Source organism: Phascolarctos cinereus, unplaced genomic scaffold, assembly GCF_003287225.1.
Source record: "Phascolarctos cinereus isolate Bilbo 61053 unplaced genomic scaffold, phaCin_HiC Scaffold_2;HRSCAF=192, whole genome shotgun sequence".
NCBI lineage: Eukaryota > Metazoa > Chordata > Mammalia > Diprotodontia > Phascolarctidae > Phascolarctos > Phascolarctos cinereus.
The window spans coordinates 297,160,832-297,177,666 of record NW_027555625.1 but is presented as its reverse complement, the minus strand read 5'-3'; the positions used below and the strand labels follow the sequence as shown (position 1 = coordinate 297,177,666).

At 41.2% G+C, this 16,835-nt stretch overlaps 1 protein-coding gene across 9 annotated transcripts in view; it reads left to right on the top strand.

The window, feature by feature from the left end:
- MVB12B (multivesicular body subunit 12B) overlaps window positions 1-16,835 on the top strand; it is a 290,946-nt gene that overhangs the window by 232,523 nt on the left and 41,588 nt on the right. For 5 of the 9 annotated variants that reach the window (XM_020967630.2, XM_078150118.1, XM_078150116.1 and 2 more), the window contains exons 8-9: window positions 11,249-11,304; window positions 15,093-15,152. In XM_020967630.2, coding sequence (XP_020823289.1) covers window positions 11,249-11,304; window positions 15,093-15,152 — 116 coding nt within the window. Of the gene's footprint in view, window positions 1-11,248; window positions 11,365-15,092; window positions 15,153-16,835 lie in introns of those variants that run through there. The other 4 variants (XM_078150121.1, XM_078150122.1, XM_078150123.1 and 1 more) reach the window with 2 other exon arrangements.

The following is a 16,835-nucleotide window of genomic DNA, read 5'->3' as shown; positions in this document are numbered from 1 at the left end:
ATGTAGACTCCCTCAAGATCATATTGGTAATAAGTAGCATAGCTGACATGTGAACATCCATCTTCTTGAACAATAAAAGAACAGGTAGTGCCATCAGAACCATGTGTGATGAGTGAGTGATTAACCATATAATGTTTCAATGAGGGATAGTTTTATAAACCAACCATATGATTGTTAAAAGAAGAGAATCATCATGGTATAGTGGTCAGAAAACAAACCTTGGAGTCCGAAGGACCTGTGTTCAGATCTTGTCTCAGTTACATATATTGGCTGTGTGACTCTGGGCAAATCACCTAACTTCTCAGTGTCTCCAGGCAATTCCCTCAAACTCTTTAAGTTTCCTCATTTGGAGTTCCCTGTATCAATGAAATTACAGGTCTGCACCAAATCTTAATCTAAGTTGTGAAGCTGTGTTGGTCAGAGAACAATTATTAAAGACTAATTGGGTTGCTATCGGTGTTATTGTAAATAACTCAGCTTCTGCGATTCAGCACTGGAAGTGATGTCAGAGATCGTGTAAGCCAGCCCCCCTCACTTTATGGAAGAGGAAGCTGAGGCCCAGAATGGGGAAGTTGCTTTCCCAAAGTCACACAGGTAATAGCAGATCCACAATTTGAATACAGGTCCTCAGGCTCCATATGCAGCGCTTTTATGTCCTGCTATCCAAAGTCACAAGGTATGGATTTAGAAGCAAGAAAGAGGGGATGACAGCAGGCCTTCCCTGCCAGTTGGAGTTGCAGTTCAGATAGGATTACAGCATTGGTATTCTCCTTTTCTATCATGTTGTGAAGAAGTAGATTCATGCCAGAGCAGTCCAGGGGCAGCGGGATGCCAGTTTTATGTCTAAACAAATACAGCATGCAAGTTGGACCCGTTTTGTGAGAACATCTACGGTAGAGCAAATGCAGGTATTTGGGTTATCTAGAAAACCACTCTTTTCCCCTCCATTTCTTCCTTGGGGGTGAGAGAATGGGGGCGAGGCAGGAATAAATGCAATGCCATACTAGTTCTTTATTTGTTTAAACCTTGTAAGATCTGTAAGCATTTGGAATCCTCTTGACTTCCAGTGCCTGATTGTAAAAAGAACAGTTGAATAGCTCATTGTTTTCCGATTTTTTTCTCTAATGTATTTTACAAACAGTCTGGTGACGGGCCTGACACTCTGATTTCTATGTACTGGCACTTCACTTTGGGATTACAGCATTAATAACAGAGTTCCATGCATCACGCCGTTTTTAAGCATGATCGTTATGATAAAGGGCATATACTTAATTACAGGCCTGCTTAATTACAGCTCTGTTGAAGCTCGTTTGTTTAGGAGAATGCTAATTGCGCTACTGAGCCTTTGGCACATCCTTGCTTTCATCTGCCATGGGTTGTTCCGATGCCGTGTATCGGCGTTTTGTTAAAAAACTACCACAAAAGCTGAAGGAAAATGAGAGGCAGGTTTCTTAGTGTCTTATGAAAGTGCTGAGGGGGTGGGGAGCGGAGGAGCAACCTCCTCTTAATCACTCTCAGGGTTTGAAGACGTTAGTGTGTTAGAGCTGGAAGAGTGCCCTAGAGATAAATAGTTACAGAATCACAGAATCAGAAGGAACTCCAGAAGACATCTAGCCTAACCTTACCCAATCAGAAATCCCTCTCAATCTCTTGTTGTTTTCTGGACAAGGAAGCCAAGGTCCGGGGTGGGAGGAATGACTTGCCCAAGGTCACATAGCAAGTTGGCGACTGAGTCCAGACTAGAATGCTGGTTACAGAATTGGAAAGGAACTTGGCAGCGTCTATGCCACCCCTTTCCAGAACAGACAGCCTCCTACCCACTCTGCCAGTAGAGCATCACCAGAAAGTGGTCATCTGGCTTCTGCTGGAAAGTCACATGGAAGGAGGAAGGGGATGGGTGGAAAAAAAGAGAACAGGCACAGACCCCAAAGAACCCTGGGATTAAAGGTGGCATGTCCTCTGCAGTTGTTGAGTATTATATAAATATACAACCCCAACTCTGTGAGGGTCTCTATACTATTTACTAATTTCTGTTTGTTTGTTTGTTTGTTTGTTTTTCCAAGTATGCCATGTTTCATGAAATAGCTAAGGACCTTACTCTGATTTTCCTTGTATGCCTGATTTTTTGGACACAGTGTGTCCATGCTCATACTTTTCCTTAGTTGCACTGGTATCCATGAAATACTAAAAGATCCATTAGGAGACCTCCAGTCATTCCTCAAGTACTTACTAGGATATTCCAGGCATAAGGGATACAAAAATTAAAATGAAAGTATCTCTCCCCACGATACATTCTGTGTGGAGAGACAACATGCACACAGAAACTATATACAAAATAAACACTATATACAAAACTATATACAAAAACACTACATACTATATACAAAATAAGAGGTAATTTCAGGGGAGGGGATGGTAGCATTGATGGGAGGAACCAGAAAAGACCTCGTGTAGGAGATGGATTTGGAGCTGGTCTTGCAGAGCTCCTCATGGAATCACACTTGATGAGAAGGCATAGCTCTGCCAGTCCAAGGAGTCCCCACTGCAGTGAGATGACCATAGAGAGCTGGCCCCAGTAAGGAATGGATATTTCTTTTTCACCTTTTTCCAGCGGTCATTTTTCTGTATCATCTTGCCTGACTGTTAAGGGGTTGGACTTGAAGATACCTTCCAGCTCTAAATCTGTGGTCCTATGACATTCAAGCAATTGCATGTTAAGCTACTGCTATTAACATACATCATGGTTATTGAAAAGAGCATTCAGTTTCAAACTCTTGTTCTGTTACTTAATTCCTCTACTACCTCTGCAACTATAGGCATGTTACTTACCTGCTCTGGGCCTCAATTTGATGAGATGAGATGAGATGAGAAACTTGTACTCTGTAATTTCTTTTTTCTTTTCTTTTTTCTTTTTTTTTTTTTGGCAAGGCAATTGGGGTTAAGTGACTTGCCTAGGGTCACACAGCTAGTAAGTGTCAAGTGTCTGGTCTGAGACTGGTTTTGGACTCAGGTCCTCCTGACATCAAAGCCAGAGCTCTATCCACTGCACCACCTAGCTGCCCCAGCTCCATAATTCCTAAAGTCCTTTGTAGCTCTATTATTCTGAGACCTCTTGTGATGGAGACTTCACTACCTTCTGAGGCATCCTGTACTATTTTTGGTTATTGTTCAATTATTTTTCAGTCATAGTCCAACTCTTTGTGACCCCATTTGGGGTTTTCTTGGCAAAAATGCTGGAATGATTTGTCATTTCCTTCTCCATCTCCTTTTATAGATGAGGAAACTGAGGCAAACAGGGCTGTGACTTGACCAGGGTCAAACAGCTAGGAAGTGTCTGGGGCCAGATATGAAATCAGGAAAATGAATCTTCCTAATTCTAGGCCCAGCGCTGTGTCGATTGTATCACCAAGCTGCCTCTCATTTTAGTTTTTTCTTGATATAAAGCCAAAGTCCACTTCTCTAAAATTTCCACATGTTACTCTTAATTCTGCTGTCTTACACCAAAAACAAGCCTAATCCTTCTTTCACATGACAACCCTTCCAATACTCAAGTCTCTTCTACTCCAGACCAAACATCCTTAGTTCCTTCTCCAATACTACCAGCACTGAACACAGTACTCCAGATGTAGTCTACACCAGAGCCACATACAGTGGGTCTCTCTTCCTTGTTTGGGACATTCTGCCTCTCTTAATGAATACCAAGACGATGGTGGCTGTCATGTTAAATTACTGGTTCATATGGAGCTTTTCTGTGAGGCCAGAGACGTCCATTAGCTTCACAGATTCACAGAATATTTTTCAGTAGGGGATGTGATGCAGCCATTAGAGAGGACAAACAGATGATCTCAGGAAGAGGAAGTTGAGAAACCCCCAATGAAAAGGAATTTATCGGACCTTATTCTAAATAAATCCAGAATTCAAAAAATAAAATTCAGAAAAGCTTGGCATAGGATCTGTGCATGACTCATTTTGTAATACTAACCTAAGGTATACTAAGTCAGCATTTGGGGATACAGAGTTAGGGGGAAAATCAACCCCATAATCTATTACTCAGTTACTAAGTTTTAGGGGAAAAAAAACTAAGACAAGATGCAGACATTAGTTGGGGAAAGGAAATATAATACCCCACAGGAAACCTGGAGACTGTTTGAAACACCTAGGTGGAAACTAAGGAAAAGTGTGTGTGTATGAGCATGGACACACAGTGTCCAAAAAATCAGGCATACGAGGAAAATCAGAGTAAGGTCCTTAGCTATTTCATGCAACAAGGCATACTTGGGGAAAAACAAACAAACAAAAATCAGTAAATAGTATAGAGACCCTCACAGAGTTGGGGTAGTACATTTGTATAATACTCGACAACTGCAGAGGACATGCCACCTTTAATCCCAGGGTTCTTTGGGGTCTGTGCCTGTTCTCTTTTTTTCCGCCCATCCCCTTCCTCCTTCTGGCCTTCTAAGGTTGAGTCTGGAGCTCTTAACCTCCCCATATGATGCAACTTGCGGCCACTAGGGGTGCCTTGATTTCTATCTCTTTACCCATGACCCATGGTGGAAAAATCCTTCCTGAAGTCCACAGTAGGCAGAAATGGTATCATCTAGTTGGAGGGAACTTTAGAGCATAAAACATTAGAGCCAGAAGAGACCTTCATTTTATGGGCCCAGAGAAGAGGCAAGTAATTTGCCTAATGTCACGGGACTCATTAGCAACAGAGCTCATAATCCCAGTTCTTTTGTGTCTCAGTCCAGTTCTCTCTGTTGTGGTCTGAAAATTTAAAAAGAAGTTTTACTAAGAAACCAAGGCAAAAACCAAATAGCAAAAATACAAAAAGGACTCTTCTGAATACAGAATTCTGGATTGTCCACATTCCAATCCAAACTAGTGTGAAATCTATCAAGAGGCTTGTGTCCAACATTTTCTGGGTTGAAGGGGGTCCTTAACCCATATCAGAGCTATTTACCTTCTGCTACATTCCTTTGCCTCAGTGATAGACCCTTAGGGTTTTCCCATTTTGTGTACCTCGCCTCACAAGACTGTTGTGGGAAAAGTTGACAATAACAAATCACTAGAAAATGTATTTGTATTCAAAATAATAGCCATTAGTTAATGACATGTTGTATATACCCCTTTGTTGTAAGCTCCTTAAGGGCAGAGACTCTATTGTTTTCCATCTTTGAACCCTTAGCATAGTGTGTCTTATAAATCAGACACTTAATGAATATATGTTGAATTGAATTGAACAAGTTATGCTCGTAGGGCAAAAGGTTGTGTTTGGTGATTGAAAAAATGATGAGAAAAGGCATCAAAGAGATTAAACAAGGCCTTCACTTTAGTCTCCACTGAGGGAAACGTTAGCGGGATTCCCTGATGGTCTTCTGAAGGCATGATCTGATGATAGATCAGAGGTACTAGATCAAATAATGGCACAGGGCTATGATGTCCTAGGCCTAGTTGACAGGCACGTCACCAAGACCAGATGGCAACCTGCTCAGAGACTTGAAAAAAAAACTCAGGGGTACAACTGGAACTATTGTCCAGAAAGGAGGCACGTTATATAAGCAAGTTCCAAGTGTTACCTTTAGGAAAAATAAGCCAGACTTCATTGGAGAATGATTTACACACTAGAAAAGTCTCCAGCATGCATTGTTCTATTCCCTAAAAAACACTGGCCCATGGTTGCCACAGACAGAAGGCCTACAAAGATTCTGGGCATTGTCCGGTAGGAAATAAAACTCAAGCTGTCCTTCCTTTGGACAGAACTTCAGCATGTCCTTCTATTCAGTGTAATTAGTCAAGCATTCATTAAGTGCCAACTGCATGCAAGGCACCACGCATTCTAGTTGTTGGGGATAACATTTTACTGGAAAAACAGTGTAGCATATAGTGAAAAGAGCCCAGACTTCAACATCAAATGACCTGGGGCCTGGCTCTTTAATTAGTGGCTATGTAACGGTGGATAAGTCACTCAACCTCATCTGTAAAATAGGAAGAGTAAATCTTATACTACCTACATCCCAGGGTTATTGAGAAGAAAACACTTTCTGGATTTGAGCTAGCAGCAGTCATAGTACTTAGTAGGTGCTTAATAAATGTTTATTGACTTGTCTAATAATAGCAGTTGCGTGCAGTAAATATCAACCAAATACTTCTGCCTGGCATTTGAGAGAAGCAGAATGGTGAAGAGGGGAAAGGGTCCTAACCATAGAGTCAAGAGATCTGAGTTCAAATCCCAGCCTCGACACTAACTAGTTGTGGCCTTGAGCAGGTCCCATTCTCTCTGTAAACCTGAATTTCCTCATCTGTAAAATAGGAAGAATGATATTTCTTGGGTGGATCCTTTGTGGAAGATTTACAGAAGGGTATGGAAGAGAATTACAGGATGAGAAGGAACATTTGTAGCCAGCAGGAAGTTCTAATAAAACAGCTCTTGAAGAGCAGAGAGAGAGAAAAAAAGTATGATTGAAAAGGCAGAATCCCAGAGTAAAAAGAAACATGTTAAGTCAAAGGCACAAATCAAGGGTTGGTCTTTGCAATGGGAAGAGCTATGTCTTATGCAGCAAGTGGATTAAAAAAGGAGACAGTGGACAATGATGCAGATGGGTCTTGAGATATGGAACAGGGGGATGAGGGAGCTCCCAGCTGATCACCTTGATTTGTGCTCTTTAGCATTTTATCAAAGCTTTTGATAAAAGGAATAGATGGCATGCTTATCAACTTTTCCAGCGAGAGAAAGCTGGAAAGGGTGACATTCACATACTGGAAGATGGAGTCAGTCTTCAAAAAGAGCTCAGTAGGAAAACATTGGGCCAAATCTAGTAAGATGAAATTCAATAGGAACAGACGTAAAATCTTATATTTAAGTTCCAGAAAGGAGTGCTGTGCCTAAACACAACTTGTCTGAAAGGGATCCGAGTGGATTCAACGAACTGAGACCTCAATATGAGTTAACAGTATGACAGCCTGGTGAAAAGCTGGAATGATCTGAGGCTGGCGGTTCTCAAATGTGTTGGTCTCAGCACCCCTTTACACTCCTAAAATTATTGAGGACTCTCCTACCACAAAGAGTTTTTGTTTATATGGGTTATATCTAGTGTATTTATTGTATTCACAGTTAAAACATCTCAGTATTATTATGGAAATGGTTTTGACCTCACAGACACCCTGCAAGAGTCCTGGGGACTGCTAGGGGTTCCTGGGTTGCATGTTGAGAACCACTGTGTTAGGCTACATTTGTGGAGGCATGTTGTCCTGAGCAGGGCTGGGATAGCCCTGCTATGATACCATCCAAGTCCAAACAAATCTGGAAGATGAGATTCAATTCTAGATACCACATGTTAAGAAGATGAGTCAACAACCTGGCACAATCCAAAGGAGGATGGTGGGAAAATCTTTGCATGCCATACAAGGGTTGATTGAAGAGTTATCCTGGATAAGAAAAGAATAATAGAGGATATGCTAGTGGTCTTCAAGTATGTCACAGTTTCTTAATATTTCTGATACTTTATTATAGAGTGATTCTAGTTTCTGTTCAAAATAAAGGACAGATCATTTCATTACATTGCTAACCATCCTAGTCCTCCCCAGGTTCAAAGATGCGCCCACCTCCATGATACTTGCTCAGATCGCCATCCCTGTTTGCACAGCTGAATGTGATCTCTCTAACCTTTGATCTCCCATTGCATTTTATTGTAGGGCACTTGTATCCCACTTGTATATTGTAATTATTTGTGTATTAGACCTATTGGGTTGTATGTTCTTTGAGAGTAAGGACTGCTTTGATTACATAAAAGGAACTTAATATGTTTGAATCTAATTGAATTATCTCCTTCACAAAGCTCCTTTGGGAGAATATTGTGTTAGACTTTGTTCTTTGTTAGACTCCCAACTTGGAACTTCTGAGTGCATGTGCAGTACTCTCTCTCTGCTGGTCTAACATCACCTGAAATGCATAAAATTCATATAGTCTTAAGAGTTGGAAAAGGCCTTAGGAGATACTCAATTCAGCCTGGCCAAATGTAGGAATCTCCTCTCTACCCTGCCTAACAGATGGCTGGCCACCTGTTCTCTACTTTCCATGGTGGAGAGTTCATGATTTGTCAAATATCTCATTCCATTCAGTTCAACAAACATTTATTTAATGCCTACAAGAATGAGTAACATACCATTTTACATCTAAAAGCTTATGATCTAAGAGAAATGGTTACTTCAGTAATTCAAGATCTGTGATTTTATCCCCAAGGATACTTTCTCCCAACTCCATGCCTTTGCATTGGCTATCTCACATACCTGGAATTCTCTCCCTCCTCACTTTAGTTTCCTGGTCTTCCTTCAAAACTCAGCTCAAACCCTGCTTTCTTCAGGAGTCCTTTCTTGACCACCCTATTGTGATTACCTTCCATCTACTCTGTATATGTATCTAATTATTTACATCTTCATTGCCTCCATTAAAATGTGAGCTCCTTGGGGACAGGAAGTATTTTTGCCTTTCTTTGTATATCTTCAGGGCTTAGCATAGTGTCTGACACATAGTAAATGCTTAATAACTGCAGTTACCTGCCAGGACTTTTGTGAAGATCAGATAAGTTAATGTATGTAATAACATTTTGTAAATTTAAAAGAGGATAGAGATATGGACAGCACCTGTGATTCCATTGGCATAAGAAGCTCCCAGGTGAGGAGTCTGCCTCTACCAATGCAAATTGGCTCCTTCTCTGCCCTTTACAGTCTTAGAGAAAAGGGAAGAAGGGTTTAAGGGCTTTACAAATATCTCATTTTTTCCTAAACTCCTCTGGGAGGTAGGTGCTGTTACTATCTTCTTTTTACAATTGAGGAAACTATGGCAGGCAGAGATTAAATGACTTGCCTGGGGTCATGCAGTGTCTGGGGCTTTATTTCACCTCAGTTCTTCTTGACCTCAGGTACAGTGCTGTTTTCACTTTATCACCTATAGCACTAAGAGGTTAAGTGACTTGCCCAGGGTCACACAGGCAGTAGGTATCAGAAGCAGGACTTGAACCCAGGTCTTCTTGGCTTTGAGGCCAGCTCTCTATCTACTATGCCATGTTTCCTCTCTCACAAACATCAAAATAATATATAAATGTCAGTTGTTGTTGTGAATGGTTCTGCCCTTGAGACTGGCAGAACCATTAAGGACTAGGTACTAGATGATTAATTTTTTCAACTATAGGAACTCTTGAAGACTATCTGTTTAAAGTATGAAGGATACTGAGACTGGAATCAGTACAGAGTATCTGCATGGAGGAAGTAATAGATTATTGAAGTAAATTTGATGCTGTAATCCTCATTTCTAATCCCCAATGAATAAAATTACCCTGGGAAGTAAGGTGGTCATGGATCAGAGGTCATTTACCTGGTACAGTCCCCTGTTGGGCTCCAATTTCTCCATCAAGCTGTTTTTAAAGTTAGTGATATGTTGATGGTGAACAGGGAAGTAGGCTTTAGGGATTATGGCAGAGGAAATATCTCTCCAGTTGGTGAGCCTTTTAGATCTAAAACAGGGCATATTTCACCCTACTACATGGTTTGGCCTATAATTCATTACAGCATGATTTTTTTTCAGGGTTCTCTTCTGTTTTTATTAATCCATTGGAGACATCAATTTTGTGCACTTACTTCCTCTCAAACTTGCAGAAATACTCATAGGGCTTCATACAATTAAAAATCAAGGAGGGTCATTGGAGGTCATCTGTTCCAATTCCTTCATTTTATAGGTGCAAAGAAGGAAAGTGACTTATACAAAGCCACGCAGCTAATAAGTAGTAAGTGTAATAACTGACATTTATGTAGCCCTTTAAGGTTTTAAAAGCACTTTTACATAACAGTAATAATAACTGATGTTTATATAATGCCTTAAAGTTTGCAAAGTGCTTTTCCTCTACCCAATAGAATGTAGGCTTCTCAATGGTGGGAATTGCTTATTTTTTGTCTAGGTATCCCTAGCACCTAGCACAGTGTCTGGCTCTAGTAGGTGCTTAAGAAATGGTAGATGGGTAAATGACTGAATATTTTTTCTCATATGTCTTCACAACAAGCTTGTGAGGTAGGCAGGTATTATTATCCATATCTCCTAGATTAGGAAACTGAGGTCAGAGGAGTTGCAATTTTTCCATGATAAATATTAAGGCAGGATTCAAATCCAGGTCCAACTCCTACTCTAGTTGTTTTTCCGCCATACCAAATCTATCTAGCCTTCATTCAGAAAGCATTTATTAAGTGGGGCACTGGGTACAATACAAAGTTTATGTAAGACCCAGTCCCTACCGTTTTGGAGATCACAGTACCTTAGTGTCAGAAAGGTGCATTCAGACTCTCAAATATCAAACACATCTTGTGTTGGATTCCTCATAGCCTAATGTGTAAAGAAACATGGAGCTATTAGGGCCTTAATTTATTTACCCGTACCAATATTAGGATTGGACTTTAGATGTTCTTTAAAGTGCCCCCTAGCTCAAGCTTAGGCCTTTGTAATTTTGAGTACAATATTTGTACCATCCCGGGGTATTCATTCATACCATCCAGTGGACATTGGCCCTTATTAATCTTACACTGAGAGATTACAAATGAAACATCTCCGATCAACTTGGACAAGTCTTCAGACAGTTTTGTCTTAACACTTCAAATTCAGTAAGTCAGAAGAACATCCAAAGAATCATAGTGTCCAAAGTGCAGAAGGTAATGGTTTTTCCCTAGTCAGAACACATCTTGAGGGTCATAGTCAGTTCTGAGCAACATGTCTTAGGAAGGATGCTGACAAAGCTCAGGCCATGTCCTGAGGAGGGACCACAGGAGGTTGAGGGGCCTTGAAATCATGCCGTAATATGATCCACTGAAAGATCTGGAGTTGTTGTGTAGCCTGAAGAAAAAAGAGAGAGAGAGAAGACTTATGGGCAGAAGGATCATTGTGTCCTGGGATTTGAAGGGCTGTCATGTGAGAGAGGGATTTGATTTGTTCTGCTTAGGCCTCAGAGGGCAGAACTGGGAGCAAGGGGAGAGAGTCACAAGGAGACGGATGTCAGGTTGACATGAGGGGAAGGCTTCCTATAAGTGCTGTCCGGTAGTAGCGTGGGCCTTCTCGGGAGGTGGAGGTCTTCAAATGGAGGATGGCTATGATTTGTCAGGGGTATTCTGAGCTATGGGTAGAAGCAGGGGGTCTCTGAGGTCCCCTTCAGCTCTGACTTTCCTTGATGCTGAGGATGACTTTAATGTCTGCTTTTTCTTCCTTTTTCAGCTATGGATGGAGTGCCTTTTATGATTTCAGAGAAGTTTTCTTGTGTCCCAGAAAGTGTAAGTTACGTGCATGGTTCTTATTAGAGAAGATGGATGCTCTAGTGAGTCATTCTCACTGTAAGTGCAAATGGCAATTTTGATCCAACCTCATCGCTGTGAATACTTTTCATTTTCCAAATGCAGCTTAATAATTTTTGTTCTTTTTTTATTTAATCATGGCAATTTATTGAAGAAAGAAGTATAATTAGTTTTCACATTATGGAAGTTAAAATCTGTGGAAATGACAGAAGGCTTCAGAGGAGGAAGAAACTTGAGCCGTCACCTAAGCTAAATTCTTCATTTTATTAACAAGGAAGCCGAGGCTCAGAGGACTGACGTGACTTGCTCAAGGTCACACAGGAAGTTAGTGGCAGAGTTGAAAGCAGAAGAGACCATGTGGCATAATGTGGTAGTAGATCATTGGGTCTGGAATCAGACATACTGGTTCTATTAGAAAAGGAAGGGAATTCAAAAACCATTTCGTCCATTTTCTCACCTCACATATGGGGACTTTATAAGTCATTTCTTTTAGCTTCAGTCTCCCTATATATGAAATGAGAATCCTGCCCTAACATTCTATGATTCTAGAACCCAAGTATCTTAACTCCCAAACAAGAGATTTGTCTATATGAGAACAGTACCATATAACCAATGAGTCTCCTGCCGCGGAGCAAATAAGCTTAACCCCATATTTGCAGATAACAGAGCAGAAGCCTAAGGAAGTATAGTGAGCTGTCTTTGCGTTCCCAGCTCATTTTGTTACCTAAGAACAGACAAAGCACAGAATGCCGTACTTCTCAGCTATATCCCTCTCTCAGCATTAATGTTGCTTCAAACCAGTCGTAGAAGCATTGACCCTGGAAAGACTGACAGTATTATACTGTCAAAAAAAGTGTTGGGTTGAGGAGGCTACTGATCAATCACTGTTATAAGTGAAAGGTCTGTGGTTGTCCCTTTGTGGTGATTTGTATCATTAGTGTGCTGTTGGAAACTTCACACAAATCACAAGGAACCTTACAGCTTAGGCTGTTAGAACATAAGACGTGAACGTAGAGAAGGACCTTAGCATATGGAATATTAAAGCCTAGTAGATTGGACAGAGCCGAGAGGGATCTTCATATTGTAACATAGAATGTTAGAGCTAATGGGATGTTATACCATAGAATGATAGAATTTAATAAGCCGTAGAACAAAGAGTGTTAGATCTGTAAGGCAGTTTACAGTCTAGTCCCAAATCATGATCCCTCCTACCCTATCCCCCACCCCCAAAGATTTGAGCTATTACAAAAAATGAAGACTCTGCTTTAGATATTAGCAAAAGAACAACTAAATGTTGTCCTTGGGCCCGGCTTAAAACCAGGCGCCTTGTGATTTGGCCCACTCTGCAATTTCCATTCTAATGAAATATAATATGCAGCCCCGACATCTTTCTGCTAGCAGCTTAATCTTGAAAAATGCTTGTGATGTTGCATGTGGAGCATGAGTAACTTTAGCTGACTTCTCCTGGCTCTGTTGCTATGGCTACCCTGGCGTCTCTCCTGTTTCCTTGGGGAGGCTGTTCTGTCCTGTTTACCCATTCCAATCTAGAAAGTTTAGTGAGGTAGTTAGAGCCTAATGATACAACAGCTGGACCTCTGCTGGATTCCAGGCAACGGAAATGGAGAGAGGGAAATGTTTTCCCTGTTCCTGTGCCCCTCTGGCTGCTGGTGCAAATGTGGCAGACTGTTTGGAGAGAAGCGGTAACAGCATCCCCGGGAGGTTTATGTTTAATTCTGTGGCTGGATGTCCCCATGGCTGCCCTGGGTAAATTTGTTGCTGGCAAGACTTGACAAACTGGGAACAAGAAGCCCTATGTTTATAAAACGGGGGGCAGAGGATTCTGGGCAACACTATAGTGTAAAAAAAGAAAAAGAGAAATGTACTACATAGTAGAAAGAACAAGTAGAAAAGTCAGGAGAGACCTGGACTTAAATCATGGTGCTGACACCTAGCTGCTTTGTGATAGTAGACAAGTTATTTCACTTCTCCAAGACTCAGTTTCCCCATCTGTAAAATAGGGATAGTAATACTTGCATTACCCATCCCACAGAGTTGTTTAATGAGAGTGCTTTGTGGACCAGTTGGTGATGGTAGGAATATTTTACGTTTATGGATATTCAGGTCTGGCCTGCTCTACTTTGTCTGCCAGCAAAGGGAAAGTCAACCATGTTGGCCATAGGCTTGCCAACCGTACCCGATAGGTTTTTTCAAAGAGTTTTCACGTTGAATAGAGTGTGCTCCAAACAGGCTGGGAACAAGAAGCCCTGTGATAACAAAACTGGGGGCAGAGGATTCTGGGTGACGCTATAGTGTTAAAAAAAAAAGTGCAGTGAGTAGAAAGGAAATATCTGCTGCCAGACAATGTAGGGTTATGTGAATAACACCCCTCCAGACCCTAGGTTCAAGCCCCAACTCTACTAGCTGCTGTGTGACTTTGGGGAAGTTGCTTCTTCTCCTCAGATTCCTTATCTATAAAATGGGGGTCTGGTGGAAGGGAGGGGATTTGAAGCATTGTGTTATTGTGGAGAGAATATAAGATTTGAAATCAGAGGCCCTGGGTTTTAATTTACTGTCCCCTTGAGCTAGGACAAGGCACTTTTCTCTTACCCTTACTTTCTTCTTCTGTAAAATGAGTGGACTGAACTAGATCATCTCTGAGAGCCTTTGAAATTCTGTGGTTCTATACCATATCCCAGTTTTTTGCTTCAGAAATTAGGGTCACTGAAGTCCCCAAACTGATGAACTCGGGGAACTGGTTTCTCTAATAGCTCTGGGCCATAGGGGAGCTAGATTCCAAATCAGGCCTTGCCTAGTTTAATTCTAACTCTTCTAACTTACTACCAGGGTGCTGATGAACAAATCATTTAATTCTTCTGACCTACAGTATCTTCATCTGTGAAGTTGGAGGGCTAGACCTGATGACCTTTATGCTTCCTGCCAGTTCTAATGTTCTGTGTTCTAAGGGTCTGCCAGCTCCAAATCTTGTCATCCTCACAGACTTCTCAAGGCTGCCCGTTCCACCCAGGGTCTGCTTCTAGCTTACATCAAAGTGTATATTTGCTGTCAAGGAGCCAGCATTTCACAAGAAGGGCCTCCATCTTCATGAAATTACAGAAACGCCCATTAAAATGTGATGTTATCATTTTTCACCACCATTGATTTCTGAAAATGATAATTTATGTGCAGTTATTTTATTCACCATGCATTTTCAAAGAGCTGGAATTCCCCCAGCTCCCCTATGAATACCAACGAAGCACTGGCCTTCTTGCCCAGAATTCCTTAGACACCAGTGCCACCACCTGGCCAGAGTGCTCAGGGCACATTTATCCCCATGGAAGTGGAAAGAAACAGGAAGCCTTACCAGCTTTATAGCTTTGGTATTGCTTTCCAGGGAAGAAATAAGAGACCAAGACAGATCTTTGCAAAATCATGCTTTTTCATAGGTTTTGGTGGACCCTTCCTCTGGAGAGACAGACAGACCAGCCACACCAGAGAGCAGTGGCCTGGAGACATGGATCCCATTAACGTGCTGTATTCTCTGGAAGCATCTTTCTGTATCATTTCTGTATTTACTACCTTGCTAATGAATGGGTGGACAGATTCCGTCATCAGCTTGGACACTTCCACCAATATGCAGTGCTATAGTGAAGACAAAGCAATCCTAGCTGCTTTTCTTAGCTAATTGTCCCATGTTTGAAATGCAAAGCCAGATGTTAAAGTGGCATTTCCCAGCTGTTTAAGAAAGTAGATTGTCTTTTGTGTTTCAGATGCAGCCCATTGATCTCTTGGGGATCACCATCAAATCTCTGGCAGAAATCGAAAAAGAGGTGAGTGACCTACCTCCCCACCCCCTCTCCAGCGATGGCTCAGGCGTCTGGCAATCTCCTGAGCTTCCCCTTGGATCCTTCACCTTCACTGAGGGTTCTGTCCTAGGAAGTAGAAGAGTGTTGGGTCCTGTGGGCCCTGCACCCAGTTGCTTAGATCATATAGAAGGGTCAGCCACAGTGGGGTGGAATGAGTGCTGGGCAGCTCTGGATTCCACATCCCTGGCTGTGCTCCCCACTGGATGTGGGGACACAGTCAAGCCAGCACTTTTCTCTGAGCCACTTGTAAAAGGGGAGGTGATGATGTTTGTACTGTTCCTCATAGGACTGTCCCAAGAAAAGTACTTCATCGATTTTAAGGCACTCTAGAGTGGTCACTAGTCCAAGAATGCAGCTGATCAAAAAAAAAAAAAAGCCATCGTCAGTAACAATAGGAAGATCTCACATGTCTGTAGCGATTTGTGGTTTTAAAATATTTTGCATATGTCGTCCAGTTTGTTCCTCATGATAATCCTGTGAGGTAGACAGTACACATGAAGAGTGTCCCAGAAATCTTACTGCAGTTTTAAGTTTTGGGAGCTTTTTGTGAATTTAAACAATAAAATTTTATACACACACACACGCACATATCTGATATATCGATCACTTACCACTTATCTTGCTGAGCCTCAATTTTCTCAACTGTAAAATGGGAATAAGAACATGTAACATTTGCACTACAAACCATAGGGCATCATTCTGAGGACAGTATTTTTGTTTAAGTTCACTGAAAGCCCCGTGTAAACTCATGCTATTTCTTTGAGGCCTAATATGGTATAGTGTAGAATCAGAAGACCTGTGTTCAAATCCTACCTTTTTATATTTTCTGTCTGGCTATGATCAAATTTCTTCACCTCAGTTTTCTTCCCTCTAAAATGGGAATAATATTTTGGCTACCCACTTAGCAAGGTGGTTGTAAGGAGCTCTTTCTAAGCCTTAAAGCTTTGTAAACAATAGTGTTGTTGTTATTCTTTGGCAGAAAGGGGCGTTTTGGGAAATGACCATACCTCTTAATGATTTAGAATAAGGGGTAAAGCTTATTCAGCTGTTCTCAACAAAATTAGGTCACATTTGACAGCCCGGTTTGTAATATGTTGGAATTTTTTTCTAGAGATGGAAAAAAATGACCAACATTTCAGTATATGCTATGACTCTGAGAAGAGAGAGTTGGAGCAACTGAACGAAACTAGACCTGAGATTGTAGATGTTTTCACTGCTTCTATGAGACAGCATTAGATTCTATGCTGTCTTCTCTTTTTTCCTCCCTTTTTTTATGTATAGAAGGTTGTTAAGCAGTCACGTGCTTAGAGGCAGCTTCTCCTCTGAAAGGAATATTTGTCTCAAAGATGGAAATGGTGGAACCATTTCAATATTCTCTGTTCCCTTTGGGTTTTCTTCTTGTATTCTCAGCTAGCAGAATCAGGTTTTTTTATTGAAAGATGGCTGAAATCAAGGAAAATTGAATCAATGTAGTACAACAAATTTCTAAACCTGTCATAACAAAAACAACAACAAAAAAAAGGCCTATTTTGTCTTTGATTTTCAGTAAATCATAAAAAAAAAGAAGAAGCTGATTGTCATATATAGATTTTAGGTCACTTTGGCAGGGGAGGGAGAACTGTATAATGCTAACCCAGAAATGAAGAA